The 19,787-nt window shown below is 43.3% G+C and overlaps 1 protein-coding gene across 9 annotated transcripts in view; it reads left to right on the top strand.

The window, feature by feature from the left end:
* Positions 1-2,662: 2,662 nt before the first annotated feature.
* Arih2 (ariadne RBR E3 ubiquitin protein ligase 2) overlaps positions 2,663-19,787 on the top strand; it is a 54,133-nt gene continuing 37,008 nt past the window's right edge. For 2 of the 9 annotated variants that reach the window (XM_027414585.2, XM_027414589.2), the window contains exons 1-3: positions 2,664-2,829; positions 6,062-6,122; positions 8,540-8,886. In XM_027414585.2, the coding sequence (XP_027270386.1) occupies positions 8,635-8,886 (252 nt within the window). In that variant the 5' untranslated portion in view covers positions 2,664-2,829; positions 6,062-6,122; positions 8,540-8,634. Of the gene's footprint in view, positions 2,830-3,447; positions 3,472-6,061; positions 6,123-8,539; positions 8,887-19,787 lie in introns of those variants that run through there. The other 7 variants (XM_027414590.2, XM_027414587.2, XM_027414591.2 and 4 more) reach the window with 7 other exon arrangements.

Below are 19,787 nucleotides of genomic sequence, written 5' to 3'. Positions count from 1 at the left end.
AGCAAGCAGAAAAACCAAGAAGCACGTAAGGTTAAATGTCAGGAGTAGAGATGTTGGCCTAGATCAGGGTATAGCAGAGACAGTACTGAGGAGTGGTCAGACTGTGACTATGTTCTAAAGGAACACCCAAACAACCAGTTAATGAATAGGCAGCCCTGTGTAGGAGCTGGAGAGACGGCTCAGCAATTCTGAGAACCAGATGCTCTTACAGAGGACCCAGGTTCTGTTCCCAGCATCCTACTGGCAGCTCACAACTGTCTAAAGCTACAGTTCCAGGAGACCTGAGACCCTCTCTGGGCCTCTATGGACACCAGGCACACAGTCATTCATGGAGGCAAAGACTCAAACACATAAAATAAAAACTGAATAAATATATCTTTTTATAAGGTTTGTGACAGGGTTATGGGTGAGGATAGCGTTTTTTTCTACCTGAGTAAAGAAAGGAGTGTCACCTTCAACTGCAGCTGGGGAAGAGACAGGAGAATCAGATTAGAAGGCGGTAAATGACATTTTAGACATGATTAGTCTGAGAAGTCTATTAATAGATCTGGCCCTTGATCCAGGATTCTGAAGAGAGGCTTGGGCTAGTGGCTGAATTTGGTGTTAATCAGTAAACTTAGATCACCAAGGGAGTGGAAACACTTGTAGAGGGAGCCCTTTCCCTCCCAGGGTTTGGAATCCAAATAAATGAGGAAGGACCTGGAAAACAAGCAAAGAAGTAACCAAGAAGTAGGAAACCAAATAATCTGGGATCACTAAGGGGAAGGGAATATTTTAAGGTGTGTTAATTTTGTTTATGTTGCATTTGTTTAATTCTGTGAAGCTGTGTTACTTTGCCTGTCTAAAACACCTGATGGTCTAGTAAAAAGCTGAAGTCAATAGCAAGGCAGGAGAGAATAGGTGGGGCTGGCAGAGGATAAATAGGAGAAATTTGGGCGGAAAAGGATCTGAGAACCAGAGAGGAGGAGGAGGACTTCAGGGGCCAGCCACCCAGCCACCCAGCCACCCAGGACTGAGAAGGAAAGGAAAGGTCCACAGGAATATGTACATCAGGAGGAGATATCAGCAGCTTCTGTAGATCTCATTTGAAATGTAAGTCTTCCTTTTATGAGCATCTTTGTGTCAGATCTGCCCCTTCCTGAGTGACCGCTAGTTCTAGTTTCAATTATTGTTTTATTGGAATGACTCAAATACAGATTAGTCTCCTAGCTCAAGAAGCTATTAGTCTGGGAGATCAAGTAAGGGTCTTTTATGACCTACACAAGGAGTTATTTCCTGAGTCCGAAAGGTAGAGCTTTTGTTTTTAGTATTTTTCAGAAAAGTTCTCACAATGTAGCCCTGACTGTCCTGATAGTTGCTATGTAGTTCAGGCTGGGCTCACACTCATGGTAATCCTCTTTCAGCCTCTAGAGTGCTGGGATTAAAAAAGTGCCATCTTTGCTTCGTTGTTTTAGATCAGGTACCACTGAATTTTTAATCTTTTTTTGTTTGTTTTTTTGAGAGAGGGTTTCTCTGTGGTTTTGGAGGCTGTCCTGGAACCACAAGCTCTTGTAGACCAGGCTTGTCTCGAACTCACAGAGATCCGCCTGCCTCTGCCTTCCGAGTGCTGGAATTAAAGGCCTGTGCCACTACCTCCAGGTTAATAAAACTTCTTAAAAAATTAAAAATTACCCAGGCGTTGATGGCGCATGCCTTTAATCCCAGCACTCGGGAGTCAGAGGCAGGTAGATATCTGTGAGTTCGAGACCAGCCTGGTCTACAACGTGAGTTCCAGGACAGCTTCCAAAGCCACAGAGAAACCCTGTCTCGAAAAAACAAAACAAAAACAAATACACTGTGTCTGTTCACCTTGTGGCTGTTGGGGTGGCAGAGGGCAGCTACTCTCCTGGATTCGTCCCTCCCAAATGTCTTGAATCAGGTGTGGGTGAGACCTTTTCACCTGAGCAGAGTGGAGTGTAGCAGTTCTGTAACACTTTTCACCCGGGAGACCTTCCCATAGCTAAGCAGAGTTGTTATATTCCACTTTCTGGCGGATGAAGACACCGTTCTCTGGAGCTGGGGAAACCCTCTCCTGCCGGAGCAGAGCAGATACACTGGGTAAATCTTCCCCTGAGGCAGGGCTGTGAGCTGCTATGCTTACTGTGACCTCTGGTATTCCTTGGCTCCTGATTTCCAGAATACCTTTCCACTCGAGCTGTAACCCTCAGTATTCTGTGGCTCCCGGTGCCAGAATCCATGCCATCCCATCTGAGCAGCAATGCTTACACTAGGGAGGTGCACACACAGGAAGGGACTTGGCTGGGCAGCGAGAGCAGTATGAGCGGGGAGGAGACAGGATCTTATGCATTCATTCAGCGTAAGGATTCCTAGAGACAAGGTCGCCGTTCGGTCTGAGGTAAGAACTAGTGGCCCGCTGCTCTGCTTCTGGCTTTTCAGCACTTTCCCCTAAATCTGTGTCGAGGTTTTTATTAAGACTGACTAGAATTCGCGCTACCCTGGAAGGTTAAAGCAGAGAAAAATATCTACACCATTCCTTCAAAAGCGACCTCTCGGCGCGACACCGCTAGGAGGCAATTCCTACGACTCGGCGTTTGTTAGAAGCCTGCTGTTAGCCTTTCGGACGACCGCGGGCCGACCCCTACCGGAAGTGACGCGCCTGCGCAGAACACTTCCGGAGCTGCGGGGACGGCTCCACCGGAGGAAGCAGCGCGGGCCCGACCGTGTCCGCCTGCCGCCTCCGCTGCCGCTACGCCCCAGTCAGACTCTTTTGGCCCGGCTTGACCTGGCCCGGCCGGCCTGGGCTCTGCGGCCCTGCGGCCGCGGCTTCCGGTAAGTGCGCGGCGTGAGTCGAGGCCTTGTTTACTCTGGCGGGGGGGGTCCCCTCGCGCCTCCCCGGCGCGGTCGGGGCTCCGCCTTCGCCGACTTCGCCGCCTTCGCCGCCGCCTGCGAGTCCGGGGTGTCCCGGGTCGCGCGTTCCCTGCTGACTGGGAGGCGCTCCCGGAGGCGACGGCCGGCGCTCGCTCATAGGCGCCCGGGGTGTCCCCGGGTGTCTCCTCGCGTTGCCGCCTCAGCTCACCGGGAGGTCGGAGGCCGGAGGCCGGCCGGCGCCTCCGGCTGGCGGGCGCCGCCACCCTGGGGCCTGCCCCGCCGGGCGCTCCGGGAAGACGCGCCACCCGGGAGCCTCCCGGTCCGGGTCGTGTCTGGGAGGGAGCTTTTGCCGCGCCGCCCGTACTGTTTGTTAACGCCCGTCATGTGGAAGGTCCTTCCTGCGCGTGGGTCCCGGTCCGCGCGGATCTCGGAGAGACGTGCGGTCACGCCCGACGCCGACGCCGCCGCCGCCGCCGCCGCTCTAGCCGGACTCGAGCGAGGCGGGAGTGTTCTCCGACGAGTTCGCCCTAGTTCTGATTGTTACTCGTCTCGTGGAACTCTGTGTCACGACCAACACGTTCTAGACCTTTGGTGTTGAGTGAGGTAGAGCCGCTTGACACACACGGCCATTTGGTATTTGACATGTAGTTAGTACCTCAGAGAAACAAACTCTCCTTAGTTTTTAAAGCGAATTTTAAATAGCTCCGTGTAATTATTGGCCACGTACCATTATTAGCACCGACACGGTGCCGAGTTTTGTTGGGTTTTTTTTTTGTTTTGTTTTTTAGGCGGACTCTCGACATAGTCCCTGGCTGTCCTGGAACTCGCTATGTAGACCAGGCTGACTACGAACTCAGATCTATTTGTCTCTGACTCCAAAGTGCTGGCCACTATGCCTGGCCGGTGCGGAGTTTTTAAACAAGTTGCTGATTGGTATTTTTCGCCCAAGTAGTTTTCTTGGAAAATGTAGTTAATAAATGACCATTGAGGGCCAAGTACTATAATTAGAGTAAACGTCTGTTAGACCAAGCAAATTTCTGTGCTCTTGTCAATTTTAAGAGATCTTATCCTTTTGTATGTGACCATGCCACCGTGTCTTGGAGGCCAGCTTTAATGAGTGGCAGGTTTCATGAAGATGACTTTGGAAAAAGTACTAATTATGTCATTCCTGTCTGAGATATAGGCATATTTAACTTCTTGAATATGTTCTGGTTTAAGAAAGTAGCCCATTGGCCCCTTTGAACAAAGACTCCGTTTTCTTGTGTTTGTGTGTTTTTTTTTTTTTTTTCCCCCAAGACGGGGTTTTTGTAACAGCTCTGGCTGCCCTGGAACTTGTTCTGTAGACCAGGCTGGCCTTCAACTCAAAGAGATTCATCTCCTGTCTCCTATGTGCACCACAGTGTGTGGTTGTTCTTTCACTTTTTTGGAAATATTCTTCCATTGTAATTGTTTGGACTTTGATTTCTGATTTGTATTTGCCTACCTATTTATAGTGGAAGGTGTTTTTGGTTTGTTTTGGGTTTTTTTTTTTGCAGTTATAAGCTGTGGTTGTCCAAAAAACCCTAATGGAAAGACCAGTAGATATAAAAAGAAAATATTCCGATCTTGGATAGTAGGATCCATGTCCTAATGATTGAGGCAGGCTAAAGTCTCATGCTATAACCAGCTTTATTCAGAGCGTCAGTTTCTACGCTCAGGGTTAAGAGAAACCACATGTGTAAAGTTCTCATGAGTTCAAGCTGTATACAATCAAGGACAAGCACCATGTTTTTTCTATACAGGCATATAAAGGATAGTTTAAAACACTTAATTGGAAACAGCAGCAAGCAGTAATGAGTAACGTGAAGTAAACTCAACTTCTAATCGGCTATACTTGGGAGGAGCATAAAAATACATTCCCAGAACAATTCAGTGTTTTGAAGAAATTGAGGTCATAGCCGTTTTGTTTTGTCTCAGAATTCTCACTGCTACATTCTTGGTCTTGTTCTGGCAGTAGCATATACCCATGGTCACATAATATCCAGGGGAATAGATATTAATATTGCCTGATGGCCATCTTATGAGGTGCATTTTTATTGTAAATCAATTACAATAGACATGAACCCTGACTGGCCTCAAATTTTGATGACTTGACCCTCCTTCCACCTCACAAGTGCTGGGATTACATGCATGGGCCAGGCACTAAAGTGTATATCTCCCAGTATTCCTATTCAACAGTGGGAGATGGAGACAGAGGAGAATCCTTGGCACATCTTGGGCTAGCTAGCCTATTTAATGCATTGGTAAACACCCCCCCCCAGCGGAAATGAAGGATTAGTACCTGAGGTTGTAGCGAATTTTGGGCTTGCATAGGCAACTTAATAAGTAAAATGGAATGGGGCTGGGTGTTCTGGCACACGCTTTTAATCCCTGTACTGAGGAGGTAGAGCCCGTATCGACTCTTGAGTTCAAGGCCAGCCTGGTCTGCATGGTTACAGGACAGTCAGAGCTACTTAGACCCTGGGGGGGGCGGGGTTACAAGTGTGAGATTCTGGATTCAGTTCTCTTACTGCTAGATAAATAATGCTAACTTGAAAACTGGGTGAAGTGGCACATACCTTACAGTTCCTGCATTCCATAGGAGAACAGACCTGGGATACATATTAAGATCCTGTCTCAAAAACAATGAATAGGCTGGGCGTGGTGATACATGCCTTTAATCCCAGCACTCAGGAGGCAGAGACAGGCAGATCTCTGTGAGTTCAAGATCAGCCTGGTTTACAGAACGAGTTCCAGGACAGGCTCTAAAGCTACAGAGAAAACCAAAGATAGAATGGGCTACTGGAATAGCTCAGCAGGTAAAAGCATTTGCTGTCAATCTTAAAGACCTGTGTTAAATCCATGGACCTCACAAGAGTTGAAGGAGAGAACATACTTCCATTAGCTATCCTCTGACTTCCACTCAGGGACGCACACCACCCACAGCCATGTGAAATAAACCAAAACACAGCTGGGCGGTGTAGCATAAGCCTTTAATCCCAGTACTTGAGTATTAGAGACAGGTGGTTCTGTGAGTTCAAGTCCAGCTTGGTCTACCATAGAGTTTCAAGACAGCCATTATATGGTGACCCTGTTCAAAAGAAACAAAAATAATAAACTTGCAAGAGCAGGATATCAGTTTTTAAAACATACATATTGTCTCTTTTCATTTCAGATGGAAATCATATGAAACAGACTATTTGGGTGGTACCTTCAGGAAAGATCTTAAATTGCAGGTGATTTAAACATTAACTCTTTCCTTAATTTTATTCTGTTGATGTGCATGTGTGTGTATTGCATGTGGGAGTCGGAGTACACCTTTGGTTAGTTCTCTCCTCATATGTGGATTCAGGGGTTGGACTCAAGTTGCTAGGCTTGGAGGTGAGCATCTTTACCCATTGAACCATCTTTCGTTCCAAGGTTAACTTTTATCTCTTTTGGTTTTTTGAGACAGGGTTTCTCTGTGTAAACCTGGCTGTCCTAAACTCACTCTGTAGACCAGGCTGGCCTCGAACTCAGTTCTGCCCGCCTCTGCCTCCCTGGTGCTGGGATTTAGGCATCCCCTGACAGACTAACTTTTTCTCTTAAAGAAGACAAATACCATAGTTCAGTTTAACCATAACAAAATGCAGTAGCAGAAGTTCTGATTCACTCAGTAAAATGCTTGACACAAAAACCGGAGGATCTGAATTCTAATCCCTAGCAACCTCATGAAAAGCTTGATGGTGATGGGTGTTGGCAGCCATAGCCACTTTAAAATAATCACACAAAAGCTTATATTAATTGTAAATGTTCAGCTTGTTACTAACTAGCTCTTGCAACTTAACCCAACCCATTTCTATTAATCTATAAACTGGCCCGAGGCTCGTGGCTTTTATTTTTGTTTTGTTTTTCTTTTGAGGCTCCTGGCTTTTACCTCTATCCCATTTTATGTGACCAACTGGTTCTCTGTCTGGCCGGTGACTCCACCCTCCTTCCCATCAACCTTAGTTTGGTTGCTCTGCCTATATTTTCACCTGGCTACTGGGCAGTCAGCTTTTTTATATTTGAGTGACATCATTACAGTATATAAGAGGATTATTTCATAGCAGGTGGGTATACATGCAACTCAGTGCTGAAGGTGCAGAGTAAGGATTCTTAAGGCTTGCCGGCCAGCTCCTCCAGCTAGTTGGTGAGCCCAGGATCAGGGAAAAACCTGAGTCAAAGAAAAGGTGAGCCAGGTATGATGCATGCCTCTGACATCTCAGCATCTGGAAGACAGACAGGTGGATTACTATGAGTTTGGAGGCTAGCCTGGTGTAAATAGTGAGTTTCAGGCCAGCCTAGTCTATATAGTGAATTCCAGGACAGCCAGTGCTACGTAGTGAGACCCTGTCTTGAAGAAAAACCCTTCTTTTAAGAATGTGCTTTTAAGTTGGCTATGGTGTCTTACAATATTTTTTTTTCATGACAGGGTTTGTCTGTACAACAGCGTTGGCTGTCCTGGAACTCGCTCTGTAGACCAGAGCGAGATCTCTCTGTGATCTCACAGAGATCCACCTGCCTCTACCTCCCGAGTGCTGAGATTAAAGGTGTGATCCACCAGTGCCAGACTTTTAATTTAATTTTTGTTTTTAGATTATTTTATTTTTTGTCTTTTTCTGAAGTATTTGTACTATAGATATCCTGGCCACGAACTCCAATCCTCCTGCATCAGCTGCTGCCTTCCCCCCTTCCCCCCCATTTTGAGGCAGGATTACTCTGTAGATCATGCTGGCCTCTGATTCAGTTTTGTCTGCTTCTGCCTCTGGAGTGCTGGCATTAAAGGTTTGGCCACTACTGCCCAGCTTTTGACTCAACATCTTAAGGACTAGTTGCAGACACTCAGCCATCCAAGGCTTTAGCAGAAGCCTTAAAGTTGGAAAATTAGTTAACTTGGTAGACTAGAGGAAGCTGTGTTGAAGGATGAGACTTTTTTTTCTACCTATGCATCTATCTTTCAGATATATGACAATTTTCTTCCCTACAAGTCATAGTGAGATAGAACTGTATCCTTAATTGTGTATTCTCTTTGTCATTACTGAGGCATGATTAGTACAACTTTAAAACTGAGTAGCTAAGTCTTTATCCTCCATCTGTATAGCTAGTGGTGAAAATACATTTTTCCCTGAAGAACTCTGGTAAAAAATGACAAATCCATTGGAATTTTGGAGTCCTTAAAAAAAAAAAAGCTATTAGTTTATTGTGTATGTCTGTGTGTGAGTGCTTCTTGTATAGAGAGAGGGAACAACTTGAGTGACTTCTACCCATGTTGGTACCAGGTTTGAATTAATTTCAGGGTTGAAGGCAAGTGTCTTTGGAATATAAATCCTTGTCAAGGGGAAGACTTATTTGCATTTTCATGCCTTTCATGTTTGTCATCATGGGTTTCTGTCTCAGTGAAAGGATTTCTCTTTGATAAGCATAGGCCATCGAGACTGACACTGAGGTGTTCTGCATGAAACCAGAATTGAGATAGACAGCTGGGCAGTGGTGGTTGGCAGTGCACACCTTTAAGAATTGAGATAGGCTATAGTAGGAGCAGGGTTAGTGCTGGGTTATTTTGATTCTTGGTGATTTCCACTGTAATCTCTAATAGAGAAATAGTTACACTTTTTTTTTTCCTCTCTCTCAGAAGACAAAAACGCTAATGCATTTGAGAAAACGATAAAGTTGGAGGGAGGAAAAAAGCAACTGATTTCCTGACCTGCAGCTTGGCTGGATATTAAGATGTCCGTGGACATGAACAGCCAGGGGTCTGACAGCAATGAAGAGGACTATGACCCAAACTGTGAGGAAGAGGAAGAAGAGGAAGAGGACCCTGGGGACATAGAGGACTACTATGTGGGAGTAGCCAGTGATGTGGAGCAGCAGGGGGCTGATGCTTTTGATCCTGAAGAGTACCAGTTCACTTGCTTGACCTATAAGGAGTCTGAGGGTACCCTCCATGAGCATATGACCAGCTTAGCCTCTGCCTTAAAGGTGAGTAGTGCTGTCGGTTAAATCGAAAGATGATGTGTTAACCAGTGACTCTTACACATTTATTGAATGGTCGTATAGCTAGAAGCCCAAACCTATGTATGTATTGCATCATCTGGGTATTTTGTCATATTAACTTGTTTTGAAATATAAAAATGTCCAAGGTCCTCAGATTAAGAATTACCAAGGAAGGGCTAGTGTGATGGCTCATCTGTTAAGAGCACTGACTGCTCTTCCGGAGGACCTAGGTTCACCTCTCAGCACCCACATAGCAGCTCTCACAGCTGTCTGTAACACTCACACAGACACACGTGCCCACAAAACACCAATGCACATGAAAACATTAAAAAAATAATAATAACCAAGGAGGTGTAGAATAAATTCCAGACAGATAAGTATCTGACAGAACTGCATAGCTTTTACTTGTTCTAGAAAGTGAGCATATGACTCTTGATGAAATGATGGGCATCTGAGCCACTGTCTTATACAACTGTTGATAAGCGTCTTAAAATGTCCAAATCCCCAGGTTTGTCCTGTGATCAGTGCCTTTGGGCTGAGGAACTCATTGGTACCAGGTAGTGATGGTTATTATCTATTTTGAGAGTTTTCAGAATACCTTTAAGAACAGTTCTCAGAGCTTATTTGGGAGTATCAATATAAAATTTAAAAGACTCGCTCTATTCCAACAGATGCTGTTTTGTTTTTGTTTTTAACCATTTAAACCACCATAATTTTGGAATCTTATGTCTTGGGCCAGTTATTGCTCTCTTGGTACCTACAGTGTTATTTTAAATGCTTATTTAGGCATTTTCCCAGCGTGCTTTGTCAGATGTTCACCATAATGTGAGAATGAGAACATTTGTCTTGACTTTTTTTTTGCTGACTTTCCTTCATGAATTATCCCATGGATTTTGCTGGGTCACATTGATAGTACGGTGGCTCAGCAAGTTAAAGCCTAGTCACACGTGCCTGAGCACCTTAGTCCAGTCTCTGGAACCTGTGTAAAGGTGGAAGGAGAGAACCTCCGCAAGTGCATTGTGTCATGCATGCCCCTCCTTCCCCACATCCACCAAATGGGAGGTCAGAGGCCTGATTGACTGGGCATGGTGTCACACCTGCGAGCACTAGGGGAGAAGGAGGCCATGGAAGATCATAGTGAGTTCAAAACTGGCTGGTGCCACATGAGACACTGTCTCAAAAAAAAAAAATAACCAAATAAAACAAGGCATTCCAACCCAATAAATTTTCTTGTAGCTATTTAAAAGGAAATACCAATGTGTGTCATATATGAATTTCTAGAAAGAATTATTGTATGTAATGTCCGTTGTCCAGCATAAAAAGGCCTCGGCATGGTCCTATAAGCCTTTAATCCCAGCTCTTAGAGGTAGATGCAGGGGAGTTGAGTTCAAGGTCATCCTAAACTATACAAGTTGTTTGAAGCAGCGTGGGATACATACAGTCCTGAGCAACAATCTCCTGACCCCCTTCAAAAATTCCTCAGAGCAGGTGGATCTCTGAGTTGTAGGCTAGCTAAACCTACATGGTGAGATCCTGTGTGAAAGAAAAAAAAAAAAAAAAAAAACCCTCCGATACCACGTGCCTATATTATTTGATCAGAATTGTGGACTAGGGGCTCCCAAGGAGATTTCACTTGGTGAAAAGCACAAGTAACAATCTAAAGGAGCCCTGAGAACAAAAAATGATGGGTCTTCTAGAGAAGGGTTTCCCAGGGCCTGGCCGTATGCCACTTTTCTAAGAGTAAAATGGCAGTTGTACATAACAGCATAACCAAAAAGGACTGGCATTTGAGCTGGTTATAAGCCTTAAGTGGACCAGAAAAGTTACCAGAGTTTGAAAACTTAGGAGTCCTTTGCATAAATGGGAGCACGGTAACAACCATGGTCCAGTGAAACTGTCAAGTATAAATCCACCAACTCGACAGTTCTTCTTCCTTATTCAGTTTTTCAAGACAGGGTTTCTCTGTAGGCCTCGCTGTCCTGGAACTCACTCTATAGACCAGGCTGGCGTCCATACTACCTGCCTGCCTCTGCCTTCTGAGTGCTGATCTAAAGGCAGGTGCCACCACTGCCTGGTTCTTCTAATAATTTCTTTAAAGATGATTTATTAGTGACATTTCTAAAGTTGTGTGTGGTGGCCAGAGTTGTTGGCTCATCCTGGAGCTGGCATTGCAGGTGGTTTGTAAGCTGCCTGCTGGGGTCCTGGGAACTGAACATGGTCCCTCTGCAAGAGCACCGCTCACCTCTCCAGCCCTCAAATCCCCCCACCCGAGTTTTTTTTTTTTTTTCATTTCACTATGTAGGCCTGGCTGCCCTGGAACCATGTAAACCTGGCCACCCTTAAACTAACAGAATTCTGCCTGCCTCTGTCTTCCCAGTGCAGAAATTGAAAGACATTTTTTCGAGGCTTTTTTGTTTAGATTTATGGTTGTGTTGTTCTTGAGATAGGTCTCTCTATGTAGCTCTAGTTGCACTGGAATTTGATATGTAGACCAGACTGGCTTTGAACTCATAGCATGCCTGGCTTTGATTTTGTTTTTTTTTTTTTGTTGTTGTTGTTGTTGTTGTTTTCTTGAGACCATGTTGCTGTGTAGTTCAGGTGTACCTTGGACTCCAAATACTAAGTCAGTCTCCAGATTTTGATGACTACAGGTGTTTTCTACTATATCCATCTCTCTGTGTGTGCCTTTTTTTTGAATGATGTACTACACTCTTCAGATGGCTTTATGTTTGATCCTTTTGTGCATTTAGGCATCATCTCTTAAACTAGATTGCCAGGCCCTGGCCAGTGTTGCTGTCACAATTCTGCATTCACAGTAGATAGTAGATAATTTCTTGAATACTGGTGTTTTTCTTGATTGAGCTGTATGCTGTTGCATAGTCTTTGCTATGCGTCCTTCTAAATTTTCAGAAAAGGAAATCATTTTGCCTTCAGACTAAGAAGGAACAGAAAGAACCAGGAACAGAGCCTGGCAGTGGTGGTGCACTTGGGAGGCAGAGGCAGGTGGATCTGAGTTTGAGACCAGCCTGGTCTACAGGGGCTACTTCCAGGACAGTCTCCAAAGCTACAGAGAAACTCTGACTCAAAAAACCAAAAAGAAATAAAAAAAAGAATCAGAAACAGAATTGATAATTAAGAGATAGAGAAATGAAACAGGTTAAGAAGGAAATGAGTTAAGAGGATAATAATCCCCACGAAAGCGTTGTTGCTGGTAGACACATTTTAATTTTTCTTTCTGCAATTAACTAAGGAGCATGTTAGCCCCTCCCCCTTCCTGGTTTTGGGCAACACAGGTTTAGGCTTAGTGGTCATAACTGGAAAGAAGGAAAGAAACTCTGCTTTAAATGGTTCTAGAGGGGTTGGAGAGACGACTCGGAGCTTAAGAGCACTGGCTGCCCTTCCAGAGAATCCAGGTTCAGTTCCCAGTACCCACGTGGCAGCTCACACCTGTCTGTAACTCCAGTTCAGGGGATTTGACACCCTCACACGGGCATACTTTTATGTAAAACACCGATGCCCATAAAATAAAAACAAATAAACCATTATAAAAAATATCAGTGGTTCTAGAACGTGGTTGAGGATGGAGAAAGGTAATGATAAAGGAGAAATGGGGTGGTATTACATACCTGTGATACTGGGACTTTGGGGGATGGGGGTGGCTATGTAGTGAATTCCAGGCCAGCTTAGGATACAAGAGATCCTTTAGTTTAAAAAAGTAAACAACAGGGGCTAGAGAAATGGCTCAGTGGTTAAGAGCACTGACTGTTCTTCCAGAGGTCTTGAGTTCAATTCCCAGCAACCACATGGTGGCTCACAACCACCCTGAATGAGATCTGGTGCCCTCTGCTGGCATGCAGGCACAAGACTGTATACATAATAAATAAATAAAATTTAAAAAAAAACAACAAAACTAAAAACAGTACAATAGTGTGGGGGGGGAAAGTAGAGTAAGGAAGAGGTGCTGGGCATGATGGCCATATTATCACTGGTGTCCTCACAGTTGTCCTTTGTACAATCCTGTATTTCCTTATTTAGTTCCTGCTTGGTTCATAGAAAATCTTAGACTTGTAATTTAAAATTACCTCATGAACAGCTAAGACTGAGGGGTGACTGGAAACTTCACTGTTAAATATCTGTTTACTTGTTTGAGTCTTGGCAGTTTGCCTGTAAGATGAGCTATGATAAAACAAAAACCAAAAACTAAACATGAGCTTTTATAAAGCACAAGGTTTTTAAAATGTAAATATTTTGGGATTTGAATCTTTATCTTTTTAAAATTGCATGGTCTGACATGGTGATACATACTTTTACTCAGGAGGCAGAAGCAGACTTATCTTAGTTCTCATCCAGCCAGGTCTACATAGTGAATTGGCTATCAGCCAGGCAGTGGTGGCACAGACCTTTAATCCCAGTACCCGGGAGGCAGAGACAGGCAGATCTCTGAGTTCAAGGCCAGCCTGGTCTACAGAGCAAGTTCCAGGACAACCTCCAAAGCTACACAGAAAAACCCTGTCTCGAAAAACCAAATAAATAATTAAAACAAATAAACCCAGCACTCAGGAGGCAAAGGGAAGCAGATCTCTTGAGTTTGAAGCCAGCCTGGTCTACAAAGTGAGTTCCAGGAGAGCCAGGAGAACTACATACGGAAAAAAAAAATACAAAAAAATAAAAAAATAAACAAAAAACCAAACAAACGAAGGGTTAAAGGCATAGTTCAGTTTTTGAACTCTTGTCCAGCATTCACAGGGGTCTGGGTTCTGTTCCTTGTACTGCAAAAAATAAAATGCCGGGCTGGACAGATGGCTCAGCAGTTAAGAGCACTGACTGTTCTTCCAGAGGTCCTGAGTTCAATTCCCAGCAACCACATGGTGACTAACAACCACCTTGAGTGAGATATGGTGCCTCCTGCTGGCATGCAGGCAGAAGACTGTATACATAATAAATAAATAAAATCTTTAAAAAAAAATGCCTTAAAAGTCAAATCAAGAGTAAGGAAATGTCTATTAATAAATGAAAACTATAGATAATCAAATAGTTGTGGGGGATGAGACCACTGCAGATTTACTGTTTCACTGTAAAAATGGGAGGGAGAAAATCTTGTATGGATAACTTTTTTAGTAATCATGTAACAATTTTTAAAGAAAAATTACTCTGGGTATGGTGGCAGGCAGATCTTGATGAGTTTGAGACCATCCTGGCCTATGAAAATTTCAGTATAAGAGCTCATAATAGAGAGAACTTGTTTCAAAAAAAAAAAAAAGGAAAATTACCTGTGTTGCTGTATTCCTCCTGTGAGTCTTCCTGTACTGGAGTCTTAAAGACAGCTTTAAGTGTTACTCCTTTTTTGTGGGGGAGGCAGGCTTCCTGCCTGGTTCTGGAACTCTCCAAGTAGGCTAGACTAGCTGGCCAATGAGCATCCCCACCCCATTTTTGCATATTTATCTGGGGTGGTTTTCATGTGCTGTGATGTGCATGTGGAAGTCAGAGGTCACCTTGTAGGGGTTGTCTCCTTTCCCCGATTGACTCTGTGAACTGAATCAAGTCATCAGCTTGACTCTGTGAACTGAATCAAGTCATCAGCTTTAGCAGTGAGTTTGTCTCCTTTCCCCGATTGACTCTGTGAACTGAACTCAGGTCATCACCTTTAGCAGTGAGTACACCCTGCACCATTTCCCTGGCTCTCAACTGTATTTATCTAAAACTTAAAAAGTCTATCCAGAACTCAGGAAGCAGATCTCTGAGACTTCAAACCCAGCCTGGTCTACAGAGCTAGTTCAGGACAGCTAGGCCTGTTACACAAGAGAAACCATGCCTTGAAAAACAGCAAAATTTTTATGTATATGGCTGTTTTGCCAGTATGTATGTCTGTGTACTGCTTGTATGGTTGGTGCTCATAGTGCCAGAAGAAGGTGTTACAGCCCCTGGAACTAGAGTTACAGGTAATTGTACATCTCCGTTTGAGTACTGAGACTCAAACCCAGAAAAACAGCCAACACTATTAATTTCAGAGCCATCTCTCTTAAGTGCTTATTTTTAATTGTTAAAAATTACATGTATTTGTGTGTATGTGAGCATGTATGTGTGCACATGCCACAGCACACATGTGGGAAGTCAGAAGACATACTGGGAGTTCTGTTTTTCTACTGTGGGGTCCCTGGACTCAAGTGTGGCAGCACGTGATCATGCCTCTTGAGCAGTGTCCCACCCTCTTCCCCTCCATTCTTTCCTTGTTTGTTTATTGAGACAGGGTCTCTCCACATAGCCCTGTCTGTCCCGAAACTCCTATATAGATCAGGCTGGCCTGGAACTGACAGAGGTCTGCTTGCCTATGTCTCCTGAGTGCTGGGACTAAAAGTGAATGCCACCCACCATGTGTGGCCACTTTTATTATTTGAGGCAGGGTCTCAGTGATCCTGGAGCTCCCTGATTCTGGTAGACTGGCTGGCCAGCCAGCTTAAGGGATCTTTCTGTCTTGGTCTCCTAAACACAGTGATTACAGGTATGTGTACCTCTGTGTCCAACTTTTACTTGGCTCAAATTCAGGTCATCATACTTGTAAGACAAGTACTTCATAGAATTCTCTCCAGCCCAATTACTATTACTTCCTTTGTGGTATTTGTATGTGTTTGAATGGACCTGTGTGTAAGGCTAGAAGTCATCTTTAGGTGTTGTTCCTTAGGTGCTGGACACTGATCTATTGAGACAGCGTCTCAAATTGGTAAGGAGTTCACTGGCTAGACTGGCTGGCTAGTAAGCCCCAGGATATACCCATTTCTTCCTTCCCAGTGTTCTCTTTCCCAATGTTGCCCTGGACAGACAGGACTTTTTCTGCCTCTTTTGTGTCCTCTCTCTGTCTCTGTATCTTTACCTCTTTTTCTAATTTTCATTCCCCTTTCCTTCCCTTTCTAGTAAAACTTCTCACTTAAGCTCTGTCTGCCTGGCATGTTTGTCCCTTGCCTGCCATGGAATCTGCCAGGATTCCCCTGCCATGCTTTATTACAACAATCTGAGCCATCTCTCCAGTTCATGTACTATATTTTTATATGAAAAATACATAGACTTTGATTGTTATAAAAAGTGCTTTTTATAAGCTTCTTAAAAATATGTATTCAGAGGCTGGAGAGGTGGCACGGCAGTTAAGAGTACTGGCTGCTCTTCCAGAGATCTCCTGAGTTCAGTTCCCAGCAACCACATGGTGGCTCTCAGCCATCCATAGTAGGATCTGATGCTCTCTTCTGGCATAAAATTGACAGAACACTCATGTACATAAAAATAAATCATTAAAAAAGAAAAAAATTGTTTTGTTGAGACAGAGTTTCTCTGTGTAACAGCCCTAGCTGTTCTGGAACTAGGTCTGTAGACCAGGGTGGTCTAGAACTCACAGAGATCCACCTGTCTCTGCCTCCCAAGTGCTAGGATTAAAGGTGTGTGTCACCACTGCCCAGCTGAATTATTTTTTTTTTAAATTATTGAGACATAGTGGCACATGCCTTTGATCCCAGCACTCAGGAGGCAGAGGAGGCAGATCTCTTGAGTTGGAGGACAGCCAGAGCTATACAGTGAGACCCTATCTTGAAAAAATACCAAAAAAGTTTTTATTTATGTGTATGTTTATCTCTTGATTATATGTTGTGTGTGATTTCCCATGGAAGACAGAAGGTGGCATTGGATTGCCTGTAACTAGAGTCACGGATAGTTTTTAAACAGCCTAATACAGTATATATTATGGTTCGATTTATAGATAGATAGAAAGAAGCATGGTATTTTACCTGAATGTGTGTCTGTACCAGGCACATGTCTAATACCTCTAAGGCCAGAAGATGGCATTGGATTACCTGGAATTGGAGTAACAGTTGTGATCTGCCTTGTAGGTGCTGGGAATTGAACCCAGGACCTTTGGAAGATCAGGTAATGCTTGTAATTGTGGAGCTGTCTCCAGCCCCATGATAAACTTTATTACAAAATATAGATTAGTTAACCTAGAATTTTATCATTTAGTACTGTTCTATGGAACTGTTTAAAAAGTTTTTATTTATGTGTTTATGTGTGTGTTCATGTCTCTGTGTATGTGTACATGTGTGTGCAGGTACCCACTAAGGCTAGAGGGAATGTCAGTGAGCTGTCTGAAGTAGGTGCTGGGATCTGAACTCTGGTCCTTGGGACTGATCCCTAAGCACTTTTAACCGCTGATGTTGAGCCATCTTTCCAGTGACCCCCACCTCCCTTGTTTGAGACAGGATCTCATGTAGCCCAAGCTGCTGTCAGATCTGCTATGTAGTTCAGATTTCCTGATCATCTTGCCTCTGCTTCCTAAATGCTGGAACTACAGGTATAGCAGCATGCCTGGCTGTTCATGAGTCTCTGGAAACATGCTAACAGTTTGTTCGGGAAAAGATGCTTAGTCTTTGGCAGAGTCCCAAACAGGGCCTGGTCTGGGCTATGATGGGTAAGTGAATTGCAAAATATACCTCTTTTTTTTAAATTTATTTTATTGTGTATACAGTGTTGTGTCTGTATGTATGCCTGCAGGCCAAAAGAGGGTATCCTATCTCATTACAGATGGTTGTGAGCCACCATGTGATTGCTGGGAATTGAACTCAGGACCTCTGGAAGAGCAGGCAGTGTTGTTAACTGCTGAGCCATCTCTCCAGCCCCTATACCTCTTTTCTTTTGTATTCATCTCTTAGAATCATGTTTCAAAGTGAGGTCAGAGAAGCAAATATTCAAGGTCCATCCACTTGCTGTAAGAGGGAAAAGAAATATCTTCTTTGGATTCAATCTAGTCCAGGAGCCATCGTGAACTAACTGAATTTAGTACTGAGGCAAGCGAGCCCTAAAAGTAAGGTAGAAAGGATTTGATAAGATGGTTCAGTAGGTAAAGGGGCATGCTACCAAACCACATGGTCTGAGGTTGATTCCTCAGGACTCATGGGAAAGGAGAAAACTGACTCTTACAGATTGTCCTCTTTCCACACAACTGTACTCACACAAATGCACACAGATATATAAACACAAATGAATAAGTAACTGTAATAAAACAATTTCAAGTGAGATTAAAGACATTCAGACCCACAGGGCAGTGAACCTAGAAGGTAGAAGGTTGCCTTCTGTACAAGTGTGAGATTATACGATGTGTAGGGAAATGGAAATAAAATACGGACAATTTTCAAGTGTCTATTATTAGGAGAAAAGAGAACTTTGAAACTTCAGGACTTGTGTGCTAGTGAAGTATATTTATTGCTCACTTGTCAAGCCTTGTGGATAGGAAAAACTAAACCAGTTACTAGTATTTATGGCTCTTCCTTCATGAATTACTAACTGCAATAGAGCTGGGGAAATGTTCTCTACATTTTCTCACCCTCTTGCTTGAATTTATTTTAAAATCTTCAAGAGGATGTAGGTAAAAATCATGTTTTTGCTTGTTTTTTTTTTTTTGTTTTGTTTTTTTTTTGAGACAGGTTTTCTCTGTGGCTTTGGAGGCTGTCCTGGAAGTAGCTCTTGTAGATCCACCTGCCTCTGCCTCCTGAGTGCTGGGATTAAAGGCGTGTGCCACCACCGCCCATTCGGTAAAAATTAAACTCTTCTTCTGGGTCATTTTTTCCCCATTTGTTGGTAAATGAGTTCCTAGGGCTTCTGACTTTATATACAGAAGTCTTTATAGTGTTGTGTTTAAAACAGTCTGGTTTGATGCTTTTGTCGATCGATTAATTGATATTCTTTAACATGAAATAATTTGTATTTAGTTTTCTTAGATGGCACCAGATACATGAACAATAGCTGAACACTTAATTACTAAATTGACTTTCTTTATTCTGGAGTAGTTGGATTTTAAGAAGTTACAGTGTTATTTTTCTTGTTGCTCATGGGAATGTTTGAGCCCTCTGATTTCTGTTGCAACTTGATATCCGGTTTCTTTGCTTGCACTTAAGTACTATCTGAAATTTTGTGTTTCAGATAGATGGCCAGTATGTTGATATATTTGTGGTTTTAGGCTGGAAATCTCGTGTTTTACTGATATATAAAGGGAGATGAAAAATGTTCAACATCTTTGACACTGGGATTTGCCTAAATGCAACTAGTTGCAAGTTGTCACTCTCTTGCCACCTTAGACTGCTGTGGAGCTCTGCATCCCATTGGAGGTCAGCTGCCCGTGTTAGTCTGCTGTGTTTTCTTTCTGTTTGCCTTAGAAACTATAGACTGTGAACAAGGCCAGCATTCCATGTTCTGATCCTGAATTTGTTTATATACAAAATTTTACTTTTGGGGAATTAATACAGGATTAAAGAACATCATTCATGATTCCATTAACAAGTAAACGTTTTCTTCCTTGTTATCCCTCAGCTCTTGTTCATATATATTACTTTGCTGCAGTTCATTTATTCAGCCATTAAGTATTTAATACCCGCAGTGTGCAAGGCACTGAAAAATAGCACTAAACAAAATAGATTTAAAAAAAAAAATCCTTGTGGACATTACATTCTAGAAATCATATATACACATGCAGGATATGTAAAGGTGTGCTCTGCTTCCTTAGCACACATATTTCAAATGCTTCCATGCTTTTAACTTTGTCCTTATAGTTGCTCTAAGTGTCTGTGTAGCATATTGTCTGGTTCTTGAACCATAATTTGCTTCAGATATCCTCCACTGAACTTTGGGTGAGTACGTGGTGTGTTACTGTTTTTAAGAGACTGGTTGTATTGCTGTGAGTATCTTCATGGATGTAGTCTTAAGTCTTAGCCTTTGTCCATAGCCTGGATGAGTGGTCATATGATTGGGTTCTTTTCTGCCATTTACTATAATGTGACCCCAGTCAAGTCCCTCAAAATTGCTAAACTTCATTTTGTAATACCTCCTTCACACCATTAGATGTGAGTATGGGTGTA

Source organism: Cricetulus griseus, chromosome 4, assembly GCF_003668045.3.
Source record: "Cricetulus griseus strain 17A/GY chromosome 4, alternate assembly CriGri-PICRH-1.0, whole genome shotgun sequence".
NCBI lineage: Eukaryota > Metazoa > Chordata > Mammalia > Rodentia > Cricetidae > Cricetulus > Cricetulus griseus.
This window is presented reverse-complemented; position numbering and strand designations above follow the sequence as displayed.